Below are 20,545 nucleotides of genomic sequence, written 5' to 3'. Positions count from 1 at the left end.
AAATATATAAATCTCTCTCACAATCCACTTCATCAAATACATAAATCTCTCTCACAATCCACTTCATCAAATACATAAATCTCTCTGACAATCCACTTCATCAAATATATAAATCTCTCTGACAATCCACTTCATCAAATATATAAATCTCTCTCACAATCCACTTCATCAAATACATAAATCTCTCTCATAATCCACTTCATCAAATATATAAATCTCTCTCACAATCCATTTCATCAAATATATAAATCTCTCTCACAATCCACTTCATCAAATATATAAATCTCTCTCACAATCCACTTCATCAAATATATAAATCTCTCTCACAATCGACTTCATCAAATATATAAATCTCTCTCACAATCCACTTCATCAAATACATAAATCTCTCTGACAATCCACTTCATCAAATATATAAATCTCTCTGACAATCCACTTCATCAAATATATAAATCTCTCTCACAATCCACTTCATCAAATACATAAATATCTCTCACAATCCACTTCATCAAATACATAAATCTCTCTCACAATCCACTTCATCAAATATATAAATCTCTCTCACAATCCACTTCATCAAATATATAAATCTCTCTCACAATCCACTTCATTAAATATATAAATCTCTCTCACAATCCACTTCATCAAATACATAAATCTCTCTCACAATCCACTTCATCAAATATATAAATCTCTCTCACAATCCACTACATCAAATATATAAATCTCTCTCATAATCCACTTCATCAAATATATAAATCTCTCTCACAATCCACTTCATTAAATATATAAATCTCTCTCACAATCCACTTCATCAAATATATAAATCTCTCTCACAATCCACTTCATCAAATATATAAATCTCTCTCACAATCCACTTCATCAAATACATAAATCTCTCTCACAATCCACTTCATCAAATATATAAATCTCTCTCACAATCCACTTCATCAAATATATAAATCTCTCTCACAATCCACTTCATCAAATATATAAATCTCTCTCACAATCCACTTCATCAAATACATAAAACTCTCTCACAATCCACTTCATCAAATATATAAATCTCTCTCACAATTCACTTCATCAAATACATAAATCTCTCTCACAATCCACTTCATCAAATACATAAATCTCTCTCACAATCCACTTCATCAAATATATAAATCTCTCTCACAATCCACTTCATCAAATATATAAATCTCTCTCACAATCCACTTCATCAAATATATAAATCTCTCTCACAATCCACTTCATCAAATACATAAATCTCTCTCACAATCCACTTCATCAAATATATAAATCTCTCTGACAATCCACTTCATCAAATATATAAATCTCTCTCACAATCCACTTCATCAAATACATAAATCTCTCTCACAATCCACTTCATCAAATATATAAATCTCTCTCACAATCCACTTCATCAAATATATAAATCTCTCTCACAATGCACTTCATAAAATATATAAATCTCTCTCAAATCCACTTCATCAAATATATAAATCTCTCTCACAATCCACTTCATCAAATATATAAATCTCTCTCACAATCCACTTCATCAAATACATAAATCTCTCACAATCCACTTCATCAAATATATAAATCTCTCTCACAATCCACTTCATCAAATATATAAATCTCTCTCATAATCCACTTAATCAAATATATAAATCTCTCTCACAATGCACTTCATAAAATATATAAATCTCTCTCAAATCCACTTCATCAAATATATAAATCTCTCTCACAATCCACTTCATCAAATATATAAATCTCTCTCACAATCCACTTCATCAAATATATAAATCTCTCTCACAATCCACTTCATCAAATACATAAATCTCTCTCACAATCCACTTCATCAAATATATAAATCTCTCTCACAATCCACTCCATTAAATATATAAATCTCTCTCACAATCCACTTCATCAAATATATAAATCTCTCTCACAATCCACTCCATTAAATATATAAATCTCTCTCACAATCCACTTCATCAAATATATAAATCTCTCTCACAATCCACTTCATCAAATATATAAATCTCTCTCACAATCCACTTCATCAAATATATAAATCTCTCTCACAATCCACTCCATTAAATATATAAATCTCATCCGTTGCGTGTGCTATGTGTGTGTGGATTATGTGTGTACTGTGCATTGTGTTGAAGTCCATTGGTGATTTGTATTGTGAATGCACGTGCAATGGAACAGGGAATGTGGTTGTGTACGTGGTTATGTACGTGGTTATGTATGTGGTTGTGCATGTGGTTGTACGTCACAATGTAGGTTGTAGGGGATTGTAAATGGGGCTTCCGAGAATTGATCACATGGGATATAAAACAATGCAAGTACTGATGTTTCAAATTCCCCCATCAAAAGAAAAAGACAAAAAATAAAATAGAACACGGGATCCAGTGGACCAGGAGTTTGCTCAGTTACCAAGCAGCCTGCTATCGTTTGCCAAGCCAGCCATTCCTCATCAATGGTTTCAAATGGAGTGTTTGCCTGAGTGCTTCAGCCACTCGGCGCGCGTCCCACAAGAAACTTGGTGACTGAACACACCCATGACATCAGCTGTGAAAACGAGGCTTTTCTCTTGACGCCATTCTGCCGCAGCCTCACGGTTCAAGAGTCACATCCATCCGTAGTAAATCTACTCCATCCATCCATCCATCCAAGGTGCCACGACAATCTCTTGGCTTCTCAAAACGTCAAGCATTCACTTCCTTGCTTTTGGAAACCCTTTGGTGACATTTCCTGAGTCAACGTTCAACATACCAAAAAAAACAGGAACAAATCCATGTCGTAAATGTCAACATGACGCATCTGACTCTCAACATCCAACAACCAATCACAGGATCTCAAATCTTGGATAGAACATGCACGTGAACATTGAAGGAAACAAGTAGTAGTTCGCTTCCCAAAGCACCATGGTTTATGTTACCTGATCAGGCAGTACTGGTGGGAAGAGGAAGAGGATTGATATCACAATCAACCAGAAGATTGACATATGTCGGAGACTAGTGAAGGGAGACAATAGAAATGTGTTGATGCGCGAGTACGACGTCAGACCATCAAACATTTACAACATCAAACGCCAGAGGGAGAAGTTCCTGGAATTTTACACCAAGTCAGAGACAGGCAAAGCTGCCAATAAGCGCCGCACTCGACACAAGCCAAAGATGGAGGAGCTGGATGAAGTTCTTTATGAATGGTTTCCCCCTCCAGCGTTTGGAGGGAATGCCAATCTCAGGACCGATGTTAATTGAAAAGGCAAAGTATTTTTTTATAATCAGATGGGAGTATGTGGGGTCTGCAACTCTACGCAGGGCATGGAGGAAGGTTTTGCCAAGTGTTATGTTCGTCTTCTCCTCAACAATGGCTTACCAGATCAAGGCCAAAACTTTACACGTGTGACCGCCTACACATGACGAACAAAAAGTTCCCTACTTTTTTGACGTAGGTAACATGGTTTGGCAGCCATATTGGATTGAAAGAAAATATTACACAATGGTTCCTCTGGAACCGCTTTATCAATCAAAGTGAAACTTCAGAATTATGATCTAGTAGAGATGGGGAAAATGTACGTTTTAAATTTAAACCGATTGGCCACATAGTTTAGCAGCCAGAATTATTGAATTGTTTGAATCTGAGAAGTTATTATTATTATCTTTTTTTGAATAAGGCTCACTTGGCTGTACCTGGATGGGTTTGAGGAGAGGAGTATCAATTCAATCGATACCACCGATGGCCCCAGGAAAAAGGGTCACCTGCGTACGTAATAAATAGATGGAACGTGGCCCGTTACCAGGTCCAAAACTTGTCAATCCCGCGTTGTTGAGAGACGTGTGGGGCCTTATTGGACTCGGGTGAGTCCCGTTTCGGGTGACTCGGATGAGTAACCTCTGCACCCATTGGGTTAACAGTTATTACTTCCTGTTCAGGTTATTTAAACACCATTTCAATTGATACTGACGATGTATTCAGGAAAAAAGGGATACCTGCGGACGTAATAGATTGAATGCGGCGTGGTACTCAGTCCTTAATTGATCAATCCCACATCACAGAGAGCCATGTGGGGCCTTGTTCGACTCGGGGGAGTCCCGGTTTACCATGTGGACCCATGGTGTCAACATTTATTACTTCGCATTCAGGTGACTTAAATGCCAATTCAATTGATACCGATGTCCCCAGGAAAAAGGACTAACTGCGTACATAATAAATACATTGAACACTTTGTGTTGCACGGTCCATAATTCGTCAATCTTGTGTTATATCAAAGCAGGGTTGGATCAAAGCCAGACATCTTGGCACCCAGGCACATGTACTGCCAGCAGTTAAAAAGTGGCAGTTGTAGTTTTTTTGTTTTCAAAAAAAATACTTCCACTTTTTGTGGTGGCATGATTTCATGCTTTCAAACTGGCTATGAACAACGGTGCATCGTCACTGCTTCCGAGTATGGCGGCCCCTATTACCGGTTCACTGGTAATGATTTCACCGACCTCGGAAGGACGACAGGCTGAGTCGACCCCACCTGGTGTTAATTCAGCAGCCATCGGGGCTCGAACTCAGGACCCTGAGATCCCAAGCCAACAACCCTAACCACTAAGCCAGCACCAGGCTTAATGACCTTTGTACTGTACTGTAATACATATGTTATTTATTCTTTTTCACAGGCAAAGTTTAATAAGTTGCTCTTTTGTACCATTCATTCCATGTAAAATTTAGATAACCGGTATATTTGATTAACCGGCAGGGGCAAAGTCCCATAGGTTAACATGCCAGTTAACACAGCTTTTGCTTTTTACATACATACACACTTCAGCACCGTTAGGATGACAAAGTTTTTCGGTTGGGAATAAAGATTATTTTAATCAGCTCTCCAACATACAGCAACACCACGACGTCACCGTTACATTGTTATACTGCGACTCCGAGGAGGCATCTCAAGTGTGCACCAAAGCTTACTGCAAGGCTTATTGCTGTGTGAGGCTGCAAGGCTGGATTATTGGGAAGCGGGTGAAACGTCGCCTGAGACTGGGTCTGCTCTTGCATACTTATGGCATAACTTAGTGGAGTATAGTTACCTTTTTGGTTGGATGCACTTCTTCTTTAAAAATATATAATCCCAACTGCCCCAATCTTATAATATACACATCTATAAAATAACACTTAAAAAAAGTGCATGGTTTACTAAAATAAAGTCCTTCCCGATTGCTATGGAGCGTGATATTTTGATTTTCATGTCGTGGTTATCAGCCTGGTGTTGGCTTCATGGTTGGAGTGGTGGGCTTGGGATCCTAGAATCCTGAGTTTAAATCCCCCTCGGCTGTTGAGTTAATACCAGGTGGGGTTGGTGGTCGTATGGCAGCTTAGCCGACGGGGTAGCTATCATTTCTTGAAGTGCGACTGTGTCGCTGATGCAGTGCCCCTCTACCAGTACACACACTGGAACTGGTACTCATTTCGCCGACCTCGGAAGGATGACGGGCTGAGTCAACCCCCTGGTGTATTAATTCAGTGGACGACAGGGCTTGAACTCAGGACCCTAGGATCTCAAGCTGCCACCCTAACCACTGAGCCAACACCAGGCTAGGTGGAGTTGACTCTGCCTGTCATCCTTCCGAGGTCGGCAAAATGAGTGCCAGCTTGCTGGTATCCTGTGTCAGAGTGGCGACCCGTCCAGGATTGTGCCCAATAGCCAAGGAGACTGCTTAGGCAGCACCAACACTCTGCACAGAGTATGGTTCCAATGGATAGAATGGATGGATGTCACGGTCGGCATCGTCGTCAGTGATCGACTGAAATCTGCTGCGGTGATCCACGACAATCTAATGGAAACACCCGCTCCTTAAGGGGGCGGCAAGGGAGCATTTTTTTTCTCCTGGACAAGTTGCACAACTTCTGAGAGTTTGATTCATTATTACGCGATAACCTGTATTAAGGTATTCATGCAGAGATTCTTCTATCTATACCTATATAATATGCAAAGACTCTTCACGAGTGCACGGTTAACCAAAATGAACTCCCTCCCCACTGCCTTTCACCCACCACCACCAATCCCGATGGACCAGGGGCCCTGCTCGTTATGGAACGCGATATTTCGATTTTCGTGTCGTGGTCATCGTTGCCGATGATTGACTGAAATCTGCTGCGGAGATCGCCATTGCTCCGCAGGTGTGTCCCATTGATCTGTATGCTTAAAATCACGACAGACAACAGTGTGTGTGTGTGTGTGTGTGTGTGTGTGTGTGTGTGTGTGTGTGTGTGTTTTTCTCTCCCCAGGGCCACATAGTGGGGCAGATAACAGCAATTTTTGAGAGGAATCGTGCAAATGATGATACAAGCATCAAATTTGGCACATTTGTTCTCCAGGGGATTCTAATCAAATCTGCCTGATTGGCCAATTGAAAATCCAAATTTTGAAAAATTTGAAGGAAAAAAAAAAAAAAAAAAAAAAACTTAAAAAAAGTCAAGATCATGAATCAATGTTGGATGCTGGCTGAGATTGGTGAATGTTTCAGAAACATCATCAAAGACGTTCCAAGTCTGCCATGCAGTTTTCTTCCCTTTACCACGGAAGTCAGACACGACGTCACATCCAGTGAACGCATGGAAGTATGGGATCCCTCTCCCTTTCTCAGGCCCTATTGCAGAAACTACCTCATGGACTGGAATCCATCGCACCTTGGCTCCTTGGCCAAAGGCAATCCACATGTTCTTCAGACCTAGTTCCTGTAAGGATGGCAGTACAGATATTGCTATGACTAGTACGTCTGTGTCATTAGCCTTAATGATAATGGACTTGCTACCATCCGTCGTTGCATCCCTGGCGGGTACAAATATTCGAGTGTCAGCTTCTTCATGACAACATGGAGACACAGCATCCAGTGACTTCCTTGTGTTGCTAATGGCATCTTCTCCTTTTGTGACAATGACTGTGCTTGCCGTCTGTGCTTCACACATCTTTTCCGCAAGGAAGTGAAACAGCTCAGTCTTGTTGCCGTCATCTCGAAGAAAGCTTCTCCAGTTACTTGGGGTTTTACTGGTTCCTGTCACCCTTCTTCTGATTCCTTGCCACCTTTTCGACCTTGCCTCGGACTTCAGACTTGACTTCTTGTACACATCAAACACTACGTCCACCCTCTCGTACCTGGCACCATAGGATTCCACCTTTGGGATGATGTCTTCTTTAGCACAGTCATCAAATATCTTTGAAGTGCGTGGAGGTCGGGCATTGATAAGTGCTGAGCCATCAATGATGACTGCATCTGCCCTTGGTTCTCTGTCTGGGATCTTCACTTGCGCTTCAAGAATTTCAGCCAGCTGTGACTTCAAATCTTTATGAAGTTTTTTTTTTTTCTTCAAATTTTTCAAAATTTGGATTTTCAAATGGCAAATCTGGTAGATTTGATCAGAAAGCCCTGCAGAACAGAAATGCCAAATTTGATGCTTGTATCATAATTTGCACGATTTTTCTACTATCTACTACACTAACAGCACGCTCCAGGAAAATACCTTATTCAAAGCATCGAGCCCCAATGATTTTTCAACGGGAGACCGCTAGTATGTATGTATGTATATATGTATGTATATGTGTATATATATATGTATATATATATATATATATATATATATATATATATATATATAATATATAATATATAGGCACACACTTCCTGCTTGCTGCAGATATATAAACTCAGACATTACTATTCAAATAAGGTTGCATGAGGGAAACAAGAAAAGCTACACAAGGTAAGCCCTTTACCGTTTCAACTTTACCGAGTTCCTCCACAGCCACCGACATTTACAAATAGCACATGTACTTGAACCCCAATGCGACAATGTTTCATCACTTGTTGGCGAGTCGTCAGTGATGGTACAAACAGAACTGAGCACCAACAAGCCTGACAAACACCACCAAGGCTCCACTCTTTTGCTCTTCTTTGTGAACTCCCTTCCGGAGACTGTTAAATTGCACGATTTCCTCGAGGACTTCAAGCAAGCAAGCAGTAGCGCCACAATTTCAGGTCATCCCCAATCCGTATGCGCAATCCTTTTGAACGCCTTTAATCTTACTCGACTCGTCAACCCTCGTAGAGCCAGCGGTTTTTCCATTTGCAAAAAATGTAAACTCCGTTTCAAAAAATGTTTCATTTCATCTTATCAATGGAAAAAAAAAACGCGTGTTCATTTGTGCATTTCCATTGGAAAAAATATAATTTACCTCAAGTCAGCACACGTAAAATCCTCCATTGCACCCCTGGGTGATATATTTTGCCATCAGGGTGACACACAAGAGCAGAGAACTATAACATGAAAATAAAACTAGAACAAAGTCGATGCTACACCATTGTGAATCCCCACGCTTCCCACCTGAAACAAAGTTGAAAGATGACAAAAAATTTCCACCATGAATGACCCAATATCAAATTTAGAGTTTAAAAAACAAAAACAAAATTCTGTTTTGACCTCTGTGATCCGAAGTCCCCACCCCTCGGTCATGAACTCCCCCCCCCCCCCAACAATAAAACCTTAAATATTTCATGCATCCCCCAATGTTGATTGCAAATACAGTTTCATATTTTAAAAATGTTTTATTTAAAATGTGCCTGTAATTGCCCTTTTTTGGAATTTGACCTTTTGACCTTGCCCCAGGGGGCAGGGCCAAAAATGGAACTGCTCTTGCACCTTGTTGTCATGTGGTGATCATAACTAGCCAATTTGGTGAATTTCTGCACAATTATTTAGGAGGAGATAGCATGATGGACGGACAGACGGACGGATAGAGAGAAAGACAGACAGACTTGGAGCCAATTGCAATATCCCTTTTTATTATTATTATTATTATTATTATTTTTTTTTTTTAAGCGTAGGGATGACAGGTGGGAAAATTGTAGATACCGGATCCATGGGACATGGTACTTTAAATAAAATTGATGATCTTGATTACGACGTTCACATACACTCACCGCCAAAGGAAGGACACAGGCATGGCAGTTTGGACAAGGACAGAAGCACACCATGTTTTTTTTTGTTTTTTTTTTGGCAATCTCATTTGTATTTCAACGATGTTTCACCGTATTTAATAAAGTTTTTCGAAAGTTGCTCGCATGTGCATTTGATGACCGACATTTTGTTTTTACCAGCGATTGTATTTTCAGGGAATATTTTCACCGGATTTTTAAAAGTGGGGGTAACCTTCAACTTCAACTTCACTTTGACAGGACTCTCCAGAGATTGTTGGATGGAATTTTATGTAGTACTAGCAAATACCACCCGTCACTTCGCTGATGGGAATACTGAGCGGGGGGAGGAGGGAGAGAGGGGGAAAGAGAGAAAAGGGAGGTGGGCGAGGAGGGGTGGGGGAAGGGAAGGCAGCGAGAGGTGAGACGAAGGGTAGGCAGACCTGCGGTGGAGCATTAATTATGGTTCATATTGTCTCATCAAAATGCTTCGGCATAGAATAACAGTGAAGATGGAAACAAAATGATGTCTAAAATACATTTTTTACCATCCATCCGTTGGGACCATACTCTGTGCAGAGCATTGGTGCTGCCTAAACAGTCTCCTTGGCAATTGGGCACAATCCTGGACAGGTCGCCACTCTGACACAGGATACCAGCAAGCTGGCACTCATTTTGCCGACCTCGGAAGGATGACAGGCAGAATCAATCCCATCTGGTATTGATTCAACAGCCGAGTGGGATTTGAACCCAGGACCCTCAGATCCAAAGCCCACCACCCGAACCATTAAGCCAACACGAGGTATATTTTCTACTGGCCATACTACAAATATCGCCTGGAGACAAACATCGCCCGGACACGTCTGGAGAGTCGAGAGAAAGAGAGAGAAAGAAAGAGAAAGAGAAAGAGAAGTTGGCAGAGAGAAAATGTTATGCTTTATGAACAAAACACACACACACACACACACACACACACACACACACACACACACACACACACACACACACACACACACACACTTAGTGTGTTAGATGATATCGGGCATTCTTCAGGAATCAGCAGATTGGAGTCGGGGTGATTACCAACTACAGTACGTACTGTATACAACCCAAAAACCTTGAGTAGCTTTGACCCTTGTTTGGGGGGAATTTCAATAAACAAATCAAAAACACAACATTGCATTATGGACGTTTCAGGGAGATGTACATAAACATTAATCTTCATAAACAGCTGCCAATCGTCATGTGATGGGTGGAAAAAAATATTTTGGCTCTAATTTAGAAAACACGTTTATACGGCAAATGGCTCGGAAATCGGGTGTTATCAACTATATTTTGCTTTGAAGCTCACAAAGAGAAAGCAAATAACCTTTCTAAATCATGTACCTCTGCATTATAGCAACTGCCAACTGTACATCCCGATCAGGACACGAAGTGTACCGCAATCGAGTGCAAGGCACTCGGCAAGTGGCTTAAGCACTCAAGCAAGCAAGCACTATGGTTGATGAGGAACGGCTGGCCAGGCTGTGGCTGCATACCATATAAGATCCCTTTAACTTTAAAACCGTCTTCTCCGCGCCCGCAGCAATTAAAGAAATTAAATGACTTCATTCAAATAATGACTTTATCCACAAAAAGAGTTGCTGTTAAACGTTGAACAACCCTGGAGACATCGCAAAGTTTAATCGCCCATGAAATAAACATTGCAGCTCGTCTGCCACGTTGCCTGCTCGTCTGTGCACACGTCACGTGGTACACCGGTTCACGGTGCGCACAAACGTTATAACTTTATTTTAAAACGTCCATTTTTACCAGACTTGCTTTGATTCCCTGGAGAGTACCTCGCGAAACCTCCGAAAATATAGACACAAATCTGGCAGACGCTATGGATAGGCAGTTCTTCAGGGGACAGGGTGCGATGTCAAGCAGTGAATACATTAAATCATACAGCTCAATGACGCTGGTTAATTTTGGCACGTTCCTAAATTTTTTGTTCAATCAATATAATTCTCCGAATAGTAGAAAAAGATAAGTTTAATGATTTGGAAATTGCACATTTTGTTGTGTTTATATATGGAGAAGGATTGGACCATAGCCTTGCTTGCTTAAAGTAAATTGGTATATCAGCTTAGTTGTAAGACTCGTTATTTCTTTAAATAATCAGATTTCACTCCAGATTTCGACACTTATTTAGTCCGGACGATATCCGATCCTCATAGGCGCGATCATATTTCGATGATATTCTTTAATTAGTCCGTTAGAGTAGATCGTGTAAAATTAATGGATGAAATCGCTCCAATCTCCTAATTTTAAAACTGTAGCACTAACAGAAGCGATGTATACAGCGATTCGTAGCTATGATGAATAGGCATTTGATAATGAGTGAGGAAAGTGGAAAAAAAACAAACAAACAAAACTTTCATTAAGAAATCATTGCAGCCTGGTGCAATTCAAGGTATGGTTGAGCAGGCCAAAAAATATGGTGCCTTCAGACCCCAGTTAGGTAACCCAGGATACGCCTTAAGACCCCAGAGAGCGAGGTGGCCAAGGAGCGCCTGATAAAGGATATAATTAAATAAGGCCGTTAATTATCTTCAAAAAGGGGTGTTTTAATTAACCCAAACACCCGATTTTCAGTCATGCCCTTCCTTGGAGTATTCTTAGTATGCTTGCAAAGTTTCAGGCTGCTAGGTTCCATGGTTTTGGAGTTCAGGAGGAGACACACTGACATTTATTAATATAGATTTAGTGCCAACAATCGAGATCGAGATTCACAGCATCTCTCGTCCAAACATCTACAATCCACGTGAGAGAAGCATGAGCTGTGCTCGCATTCCAGGTATGGATGGTACTCCTTGTGCATCAAATTACAGTGTATTGTTATTTTTGTAATTACGCTCTTGGCATTAAATCTGTGGAGAATCACACACAAAATCAGAAACATAGTCAATATTTTATTTGAAATTTGTCCGAATGTAGACTTTTTTTTCTGCAATTTACAACATTCCAGTTTTTTTTCTGTGCCATATTCAGTTTTCTGCTTCAAGTCACTGATTCCATGAATTCCATCCATGTTTCTTTGTGATTGCAAAAAAATCACTGGCACTACCCTCAACTTAGAGGTTACTGTGCTTGACATAATTCACTCTCCTGCCTCCTCTCCTCTCTCTGATTGTTGGCTCATTCCTTTGCTTGCTGTATCCAACTGTGGTTTCACTGTAACTATAATGCCTTTTCACCCTTTATCAACTCAATCTTCCACGAGCCTTGAATCTAATGAAAAAAATGTTTTAAGGTTACTCCATATGAAGTTAGACTATAACACCTCGTCCCCATTAGTGTGCTCGTGCTGTTGACAATGGTACCAACGATCGAGTTTATGCCAGGTGTTATCTCAATTATCACTTCCTTGCACGAAAAGTGACAATTTCCCTGGGCAGGGTACAGCAAACATATTGTTACGGATTTTAGAATCCGGTATGATGAATGCATCCACACATCCAGGTCCTCAGACAGTTATTTCCTTAAATGCATGTTCAGATTAGCCCCATCCCCATGTCTCATGGGATCTTAAATGTGATGCGTTGAGAAGGGTAAAGGACAGATCCTCTCTCTTATGGAAAGCTTTTATTTTTTTTTTTTTACGACAGACACGTTCACACACATTTCTTTCACGAGCTCTGAAGCCTGCCCTCGTTTTTCCTCAGCAACATTCTTTCGCGAGCTCCGACGCCCGCCTTTTTTGAGAGCGCACGGGTCGTCATGGTAACCGTGCCCCAGTGGGGCGGGGTGAGCTTGGGGTGGACGGCACCCCGCGGAGAGGGCCCGGGGATATAAAAATGAGCGAGAGAAAGCATGAGGTACGTTCTGTGAGGAGAGACGTTCTGAGATATAAAAAAGTGAGGAACAAGCGAAAGAGGGACGTACTGTGAGGAGAGACGTCCTGAGATATAAAAAAACGAGTGAGAGGGACGTTCTCTGAGGAGAAAAAGTCTGAGGAGAAAAAGTCTGAGGAGAAAAAGTCTGAGGAGAAAAAGTCCAGAGGAAAAAGCAAAGGGCGAGAGAAGCGACCAAGAAGCGGGTGTCTAACCAGCGCCGAAGAAACAATTCGCCCTTCCAGTTCTTCGGCAAGCGAGCATGTGGTGCGCGTGTGGGTGTGAGCAGTGCCGCCGAGTGAGGCTCCGGTCGATTACCAACAACACCAGGGTCTAAACCTGCAATGGATGATCTCGGTGCCCTCCAGACATCGACTGGCGTTCAAGGCTGCCCCGCGAGAGGGTGCACGGCAAATCTGGGTGCTGGCGACGGACGTGACACGCACACATGCATTTTAAGGATGTTTTTGCTTCACAGACGATTTTCTGGTGAGTGAGACGATTCTCCCCCTCTCTTCCCCCTGAATAATCTGCTGGGTACCCTTGTCTGCGTTTAGTTGTAAGTCAACCCCGATAAGCATCTGCTCTTTGTCTCTTTCCTGGCATTTTGATTGATTTTGCTTTTAAATTCTTTATTTACCTCAGCAAATAAAAAGTTTTTTTGTTTATTTATTTTATTATTAATAAATTATTTGTCGATTTCCAAACTGTCCGTGTTTGTCCTTTCCTTCTATTGGTCTAGCATGGTTCGAACTGAGATAGACTGGGAGGTAATTACCACAGATTTGACCAAACAAATCGTCGGCACGCACCAGCGGTGAAAACGCTCAGCCGCCTTAATTAAAATCTAATCAGATAATATTGGTGCTTTGCCGAGGGTGTGCTCCCTGCTCAGGTAACCACATGATCTCTAGTTAAACGGAATAATTAGGCAGCGGACACTGGAACTCGTGGTTGACTGGGTGGCATTCGTGGTTTTAAAATTAAAACAACCCACCATACCAGAACGTTAATTGTGAGTGGTGGCCGCAGGTCCGGCTCTATCGAGGACAACCGGGGATTAATCCCCCTGAGTGACAAGCTGGTGTCTCGGTACCCGTGGTCGCAACAATATGATGCACAGTTAAGCCTTTCTAGACAGCATGATAATGGTGGACATGAACATTTTGCTGGTCATTGTTGCAAATTACCCAATCACAAAATGGATGAAAGAACACATGCAATGAGGTCTGAACGTACAAAGTGATAGCGATGGTTTGTTAACAGCATGTTATTGTACTAATGTTAATATTGACATCATGCATTCCCTCATTGGAGACTCTTGACCCAAAAGGCTTTCTGGTTCAGATCTTGAATCTCAAATGAGTTCGTTGAGCAAAATCCAGTAAATTGGAAACTTTTCAGGGCAAATATCACTTGACACAAACTCATTAATGGAGACAAGGCAGGATTATAATATTTGCTGCAAACATTGGGGACACACTGTTACACTGTCAAAAATGTGTGCAACAAAGCAAATAGGCAAGCAAAATAAAGTTGCTGCCGCAGTAGCATTAGGGGTAGGGGCAGTACACACCTGGTTCTTGGGGGCGGGGTGATTGGCTGACAGATGAATGAGAGCTTGACTCTGATTGGTTACTGGGAGGCTGTGGGGTCAGCTGGTGGCCTGTGTTAGCGATGGGGAGTTGGGGGGGGGAGTGGTGGGAAAGTGACAGCGACAGGATGCAAATGTTAGCAGGGAGTCCTGGTGACAGAACGAAGAGAAGCAAGTTAAAAACATTTTGCCAGTGTAGAAATTCCAAAAGATTAACCAGGGCTAATATTGGCATAACCCAAAATATATTACATTCTCTGGACTTAGGTGAAAGTAATGCAAGTGCATAACACCAACAACCAGAGTACCTTTCTTGTAAATTCTTCTTGTTTTTTTTTGGAAACCATTTAGGCTTGACAAAGCACAACACAACAAGATGGAGAATCAGCTTGAGAATTAGCATCGCACAGCTATCACGTTGCAAAAGTAACACTGCACAAACTTGATATTCCCCCCCCCCCCCAATTTTTTTTTCACACAATATAAAGGACAAGCTGGAGGCGGGAGGGATAGTGAGAAAAGTGAGAAAAAAGAAATGGGATATGCGGGAGGAGGAAATAAAAAAGTTTCTGGTTTTGTCTACATATACTGTAGATACCTCTCTCATATTTGCAACAGACCTGCCCATCATGAAAATGCACACTGTATATATATATATATATATATATATATATATATATATATATATATATATATATATATATATATATATATATATATATACACACACACACACATATACAGTCATGCGCCACTTAACGACGGGGTTACGTTCTGAGAAATGCGTCGTTAAGCGACGTCGTCGTTGTGCAAACATCATTGTTTTTTTCTTTTCGTTTTCAAACATCGTACTTACACAAACCTAGACACCTCGGCTATATGGTATAGCCTATTGCTCCTCGGCTACAAACTTGTACAGCATGTTACTGTACTGAATACTGCAGGCAATTGTAACACAATGGTAATTATTTGTGTATCGAAACATAGAAAAGGTATAAAAGTTAAAAAAAAATGGTACACCTGTATAGGGTAGATTATATGTAGATTTTTATAAACACTGTACACTAAGGCGACACTAAATTAATTAAAAAAATAATTTTCTTCAATAATAAATTAACCTCAGCTGACTAACTTTTTTACTTTCTAAACTTAAATTTTTTTTTAACTTTTTGATGAATGCTTAGGGGGCATGATGAACAAAACAACACGAGATTAAATCAAGCACAAGGAAAAAATGATGCAATCAAGAGACACGGTAAACACGAGATGTACAGTAGAAGAATGCTGCGTGACAGGGTATGCTGTTTTACAATAAACTTTTTTTTTGTATAAGTAGAAAGAGTACACTCTAAAATAACGATAAAAAGTACAGTATAGTAAATACATAAACCAGTAACATCGTTGTTTATTATCATTATCAAGTATTATGTACTATACAAAATTGTATGTGCTATTTTTATACGACTGGCAGCGCTAGGTCGGCTCCATGACTCGGCGATAGGAATTTTTCAGCTCCATTATAATGGAGCTGGCAGATCCGTCGTATATGCGATTATGGGACCACAGTTGTATATGCGATCCGTCGTTGCCCGAAACGTCGTTATGTGGCGCATGACTGTATATACACATATATTTATATATACATGTAGGAGAGGAGGACATTGGGACCATACTCTGTGCAGAGCATTGGTGCTGCTTAAGCAGTCTCCTTGGCTATTGGGCATAATCCTAGACGGGTCACCACTCCGACACAGTATACCAGCATTCTGGCACTCATTTTGCTGACCTCGGAAGGATGACAAGCTACCTGGTATTAATTCAACAGGTGAGTGGGATTTGAACTCAGGACCCTTGGATCTAAAGCCCACCACCCTAACCATTAAGCCAACACCAGGCATATATATGTATGTGTGTGTATATATGTATATATATATATATATATATATATATATATATATATATATATATATATATATATATATATTTTGTTGGGATTTGAACCTTTTTCTTAAAAGCTTTGTTTCTTCCCAACTCAATTCACTTCGCCTGCAGTTAATTAAAATATTGTTACGGATGTGGAAATTTGCAATACACCATAAAGGTCCCCAGCTCAGTTATGACGCTAAGTTTATGTGCAGATAGGTCCCCACCATTGTTTAAAGGGGTTTCTTCGTGTTCACCGGGATGCGACCCTTTGAGATAGCCGTTTTTCTTTCGCTATCGTTATTTTGGCCCGACAGAGCACGCTACGACCCTTTCCACTGCAAAAAACCGTCTGAAAACGTCGAGCGAAGGCCCAGTGAAAATAACTGGGATGACGCGCAAGTTTTCCCGCCGTTTTTGCGCCGCCAAGGCTGGCACGAGAAGCGGCGAGGAGCTCGCTCGCGATTGGTGGACACGGGGTGTGAGGTGGTCGGAGTGAGGGCACACCACTTTTCGAGAAGCTTCTCGAAGGGAGGCGGAGCCGAAAACAGGGAGGAGCGAAGGGCGGAGCCCCACGCTATATAAGGCGGACCGCACGCGGGCTCTCTCTCTCTTAGTGGTTGGGGTCGAGCCTTCTCTCTTGGTGGTCGGGGTCGAGTGCTTCTCTCTTGGTGGTCGGGGTAGGGTTCTCCTCTCTTGGTGGTCGGGGTCGAGCTCTCTTCTCTTGGCGGTTCGGGCAGCTCGTGTTCAGTTCAGTTCGTGGTAGCAGCTCGTCGAGCTTGCAGCTCGTGTTTAGTTCAGTTTGTGGTGGCTGCTCGTCATGCTCACAGCTCGTGTTCAGTTCAGTTCGTGGTGGCTGCTCGTCGAGCTCGCAGCTCGTGTTCAGTTCAGTTCATGCCTTTTGTCACCAGGGTGCGGTTCAGTTCAGTTCGTGATGGTTCTTTTCCTTCGAGCAGCTAGTTCGTGAGCTCGGGCTTCTTCTTTCCTTGGGACACGGACGGGAGGCGCCGCTTTGCCAGCTCGGGCGCGCAAGCCAGCACACACGAGAGGAGAGTGCCGGAGAGAGCTCGCCGACCGTCGCACCACGAGGGTGCAGGTAACCAGCGTCGGTCTCGTGGGCCCATTCGGTCATCTATGGCCCACGGCCATAAAGGTTTACGAACCCCGTCTACCCCCTTGCCTATGAGGGGGTCATTTCTTTTGTTCTGTATGACTGCTGTGGCGCCGTGTCCCCTAAGTTAAAACCTGTGTAAGTGACTGTGCTTGTAAATAATAATTATAGTTGGTCGTATTGCTTTTGCATTCTATTTGTTGCTTGTATATTGCATGACTGCCCTTGCTTGTGTTGTGTGTGTAGTGAATAAATGTCCTTGTGTGCAACGTATTCAGTTCGTCGCGTCCTCCTTTCACCACGTTCAAAGTGCCATCTTGCATCGTGGAAAGAGTAGTGGGGTTTGAACATCCGAGTAAAGAAGAATCACTGAACCGTCGAGGTCGGCGATAACACCGCTCGGTTATCACTGTAGTACAGAAAGGACCGCTTAAGCGGTTCGTGTCCCAGGCTGACCTGCAGCGCGGTGCAGCCCGTCGGTAGGTTACCCGCGCGGGTACTTAGGTATATCGACATTCGGCGATTCACCCTATTTCGCGCGGGTAGAATGCGGACTGGGCTGTGGTGAAGTTAAACCCCCACCCATGACTGGTTCCTGGCGGTAGTTCCAGGAGGGTCACAACTGAATTGTCAGTTCGGTGGGCGACGCGGTTGCGATTGGAGTTACGCGGCCGATCGCACGCCGGCGGGCGCGAATTCGTAACAATACATTTCAGCTTGGGACTTTGTGTGTGAGATAAGGAAGGTTTAACCTTGAGTGATTGAAGGGAGCATTGTGTATGTAGCAGGATCTGGGAGGAAAACCTCTGATCTAACTGATCAGTTTGATATATATCACCAGGACATAAGCCAGCTGGTAATCCAGCTGGTCCTGGGATGAAAGGGAGGATGATGATGTAATGAAATTTGTTGGAGATAAATCCGTGTTTATATAAGGGAGTGATTCAACCATTCCAGTAGAGCACTCACTGGGTTACCTCAATTGCTAAATTAGTGTTCCTGGTGTTTGCTGCTCTCCGTGCGGCCACATGTATTGATATATAATAAACAATTTTCTCGCAAGTTTATCGACGTCTTCATGCCTTAGTAAAGGGTGATCGACGCCCTGACAATTGGCGCAGTGAGCAGGGGGTGAGATGAGGTGGAGGAGAGGTGGAGGAGAGGTGGAGGAGAGGTGGGGATAGACCCTTGGTGACCAAAGAGAAAAGCCACGGTCCCCAATTTGAATAAGGTAAGCCTTTGTGCTGGGGAGTTTAAATTATATATTCTCTTTCTCACCCCAGGTTTTGTCCATCCCTGCTTCTGCCCTTTGTCCTCGCCCAAGAACCGGTAAAGATAAGTGTGGAGAAAATTGTTTATTGCTATCTTATATCAAGGGGTAGCTATCTTAAAGTCCGGAAAGGGGAGTTTGAGGGCTGAGGGCATATGGTTGAGTCGGACCCAAGAAAACTCCAGGAAGGGTCCAGTGATAGTGATGGGAAACAGATCAGGAAAACGAGAGAAGAAAGAACCTCCTCGGGATACCCCTGCTTACCATATGTTTAAATTACATGGGATGGTAGCAGTGGAACAGAATGATTGCTGGGTAAAATGGGCAGTGGATGGCGCACCATGGAAAGAGAGGTGGGTCGTTTGACCTCCCAGTTGTGCAGAATCTGCGGGAAGAGTTTCTTAGACGCCATAGACTATCCAGCAAGAAAACGCCAGTGAATTGGCTGGGATTTGGGTTATGGCAAGAGTAAGCAATTAAAAGATCAAGTACAGCCAAGCAAGCAACCTTGGCAGGTAAGGTGCTGAAGCTTCAGGGTCATTTAGAAGATGCAGAGCGGCAAGCTAAGGATGCGGTAGCATCAGCGCCGGCACCGAGCCAGATAACAGGACATGGCACAGGACATGGCTCATCATCTGTCCCGGTGTCTTCAGCACCGGGGCAGGGGTACTCCAACACCGATACAGTACCATCAACACCCCAACCCCCGGCATATCAACCGCTGGGACTACCGCAGTCAGCTGCACAGTATCAGCTGTTTATGATGTATGTCGGGGGGGGGGGAAGGGTACCCTGCTGTGAAGTGAAGGAATGGGTGTGTTTTGCCTGAAGGGTAAAGGGTGGGCAGCTTGTCTTCAAGCCCACAAACTTGTTCCGACCTCCTTGAGAGAAATTTGATTGTCGACAAAATTGTTTTGATATGGGAAAATTAAAACATCTTTTTGGGAAAATTAGATCACGGAAAAAAGTGAGGCGGGAGGCAAGAACACACCCTGCTGTGAATTTGCCTGCTTGTCAGGCCGTGTGCGAGATTTGCCTGATAAGGGGGAAAATAAGCTGGAAGCAGCTCGTCTTTGAAATGGTGGACAAACTGGTTTTGGAAGAGAAATATTTTTTTTGTAAAACTGAATGAAAGGAAATTAACGTTTGTTGGGGAAAAGGGTTGAAGCTAGAAGAATTGGTTGATTTTTGTTTGATTGATTACAAGTGCACAGTAATCAATGGTGAAAAAAAACACAATTCTTTGAGCATAACAAAGCTATTATGGCATCAATGTGAATGGTTAGTTTGGTTGCGGCAGTTTGTACGAGAAATGATTTAAACCACTCACGATGGTAAAAAGCATTTTATGTGAATGGAGGGTTGCACAGTGTGGGGAATTTTGCCGAGGTGTTTTAAAATTACACATTAGAATGTGGAATGGTCTTGCTTGGGCCGCCATGTTGGTTGGCGAACCGGGCGGGGGATGATTGTGGAGCTCCTAGTGTTATTGCTGTTGGGAGGTTTTGTGTTCAGGTCAGAGCATTCAGGAACCTCCATGGTTTGTCATTAATTATAAAGAGGTGTGCGAAAATATGTATTTGCTTCGTTTGATAAGAGCTGAAACGGCAAAGTGCATTTCAGGAACGGGTGTGCAAGTGGAGTGTGGAAAAGGATTTGGCAGCAGACATGCGTGCCTCGTGAGTTCTTGGTGCAGAGCTTCGATGGGACATGAGTCATGAATCAAAATTGGGTTTGTTTTCGTGTTTGGGGAAAGCCTTGTCCAGGTGAGCAAGTTGTGGGTGCAGGTGAGCA

General features: G+C 42.4%; 1 protein-coding gene across 3 annotated transcripts in view; it reads right to left on the bottom strand.

Moving 5' to 3' along the window:
* LOC147010513 (AT-rich interactive domain-containing protein 1A-like) overlaps positions 1-20,545 on the bottom strand; it is a 123,355-nt gene that overhangs the window by 46,201 nt on the left and 56,609 nt on the right. For 2 of the 3 annotated variants that reach the window (XM_085859396.1, XM_085859394.1), the window contains exon 5: positions 14,430-14,519. The exons of the other annotated variant lie outside the window; for it this stretch is intronic. In XM_085859396.1, the coding sequence (XP_085715522.1) occupies positions 14,430-14,519 (90 nt within the window). The remainder of the gene's footprint in view (positions 1-14,429; positions 14,520-20,545) is intronic. 3 annotated transcript variants of the gene reach the window in all.

The sequence above is a fragment of the Eptatretus burgeri genome, chromosome 16, assembly GCF_056783735.1.
Source record: "Eptatretus burgeri isolate ZD-2024b chromosome 16, Ebu_testis_v1, whole genome shotgun sequence".
Classification (NCBI taxonomy): Eukaryota; Metazoa; Chordata; class Myxini; order Myxiniformes; family Myxinidae; genus Eptatretus; species Eptatretus burgeri.
The sequence above is the reverse complement of the archived record's forward strand: the minus strand, read 5'-3'. Positions and strand labels throughout refer to the sequence as shown.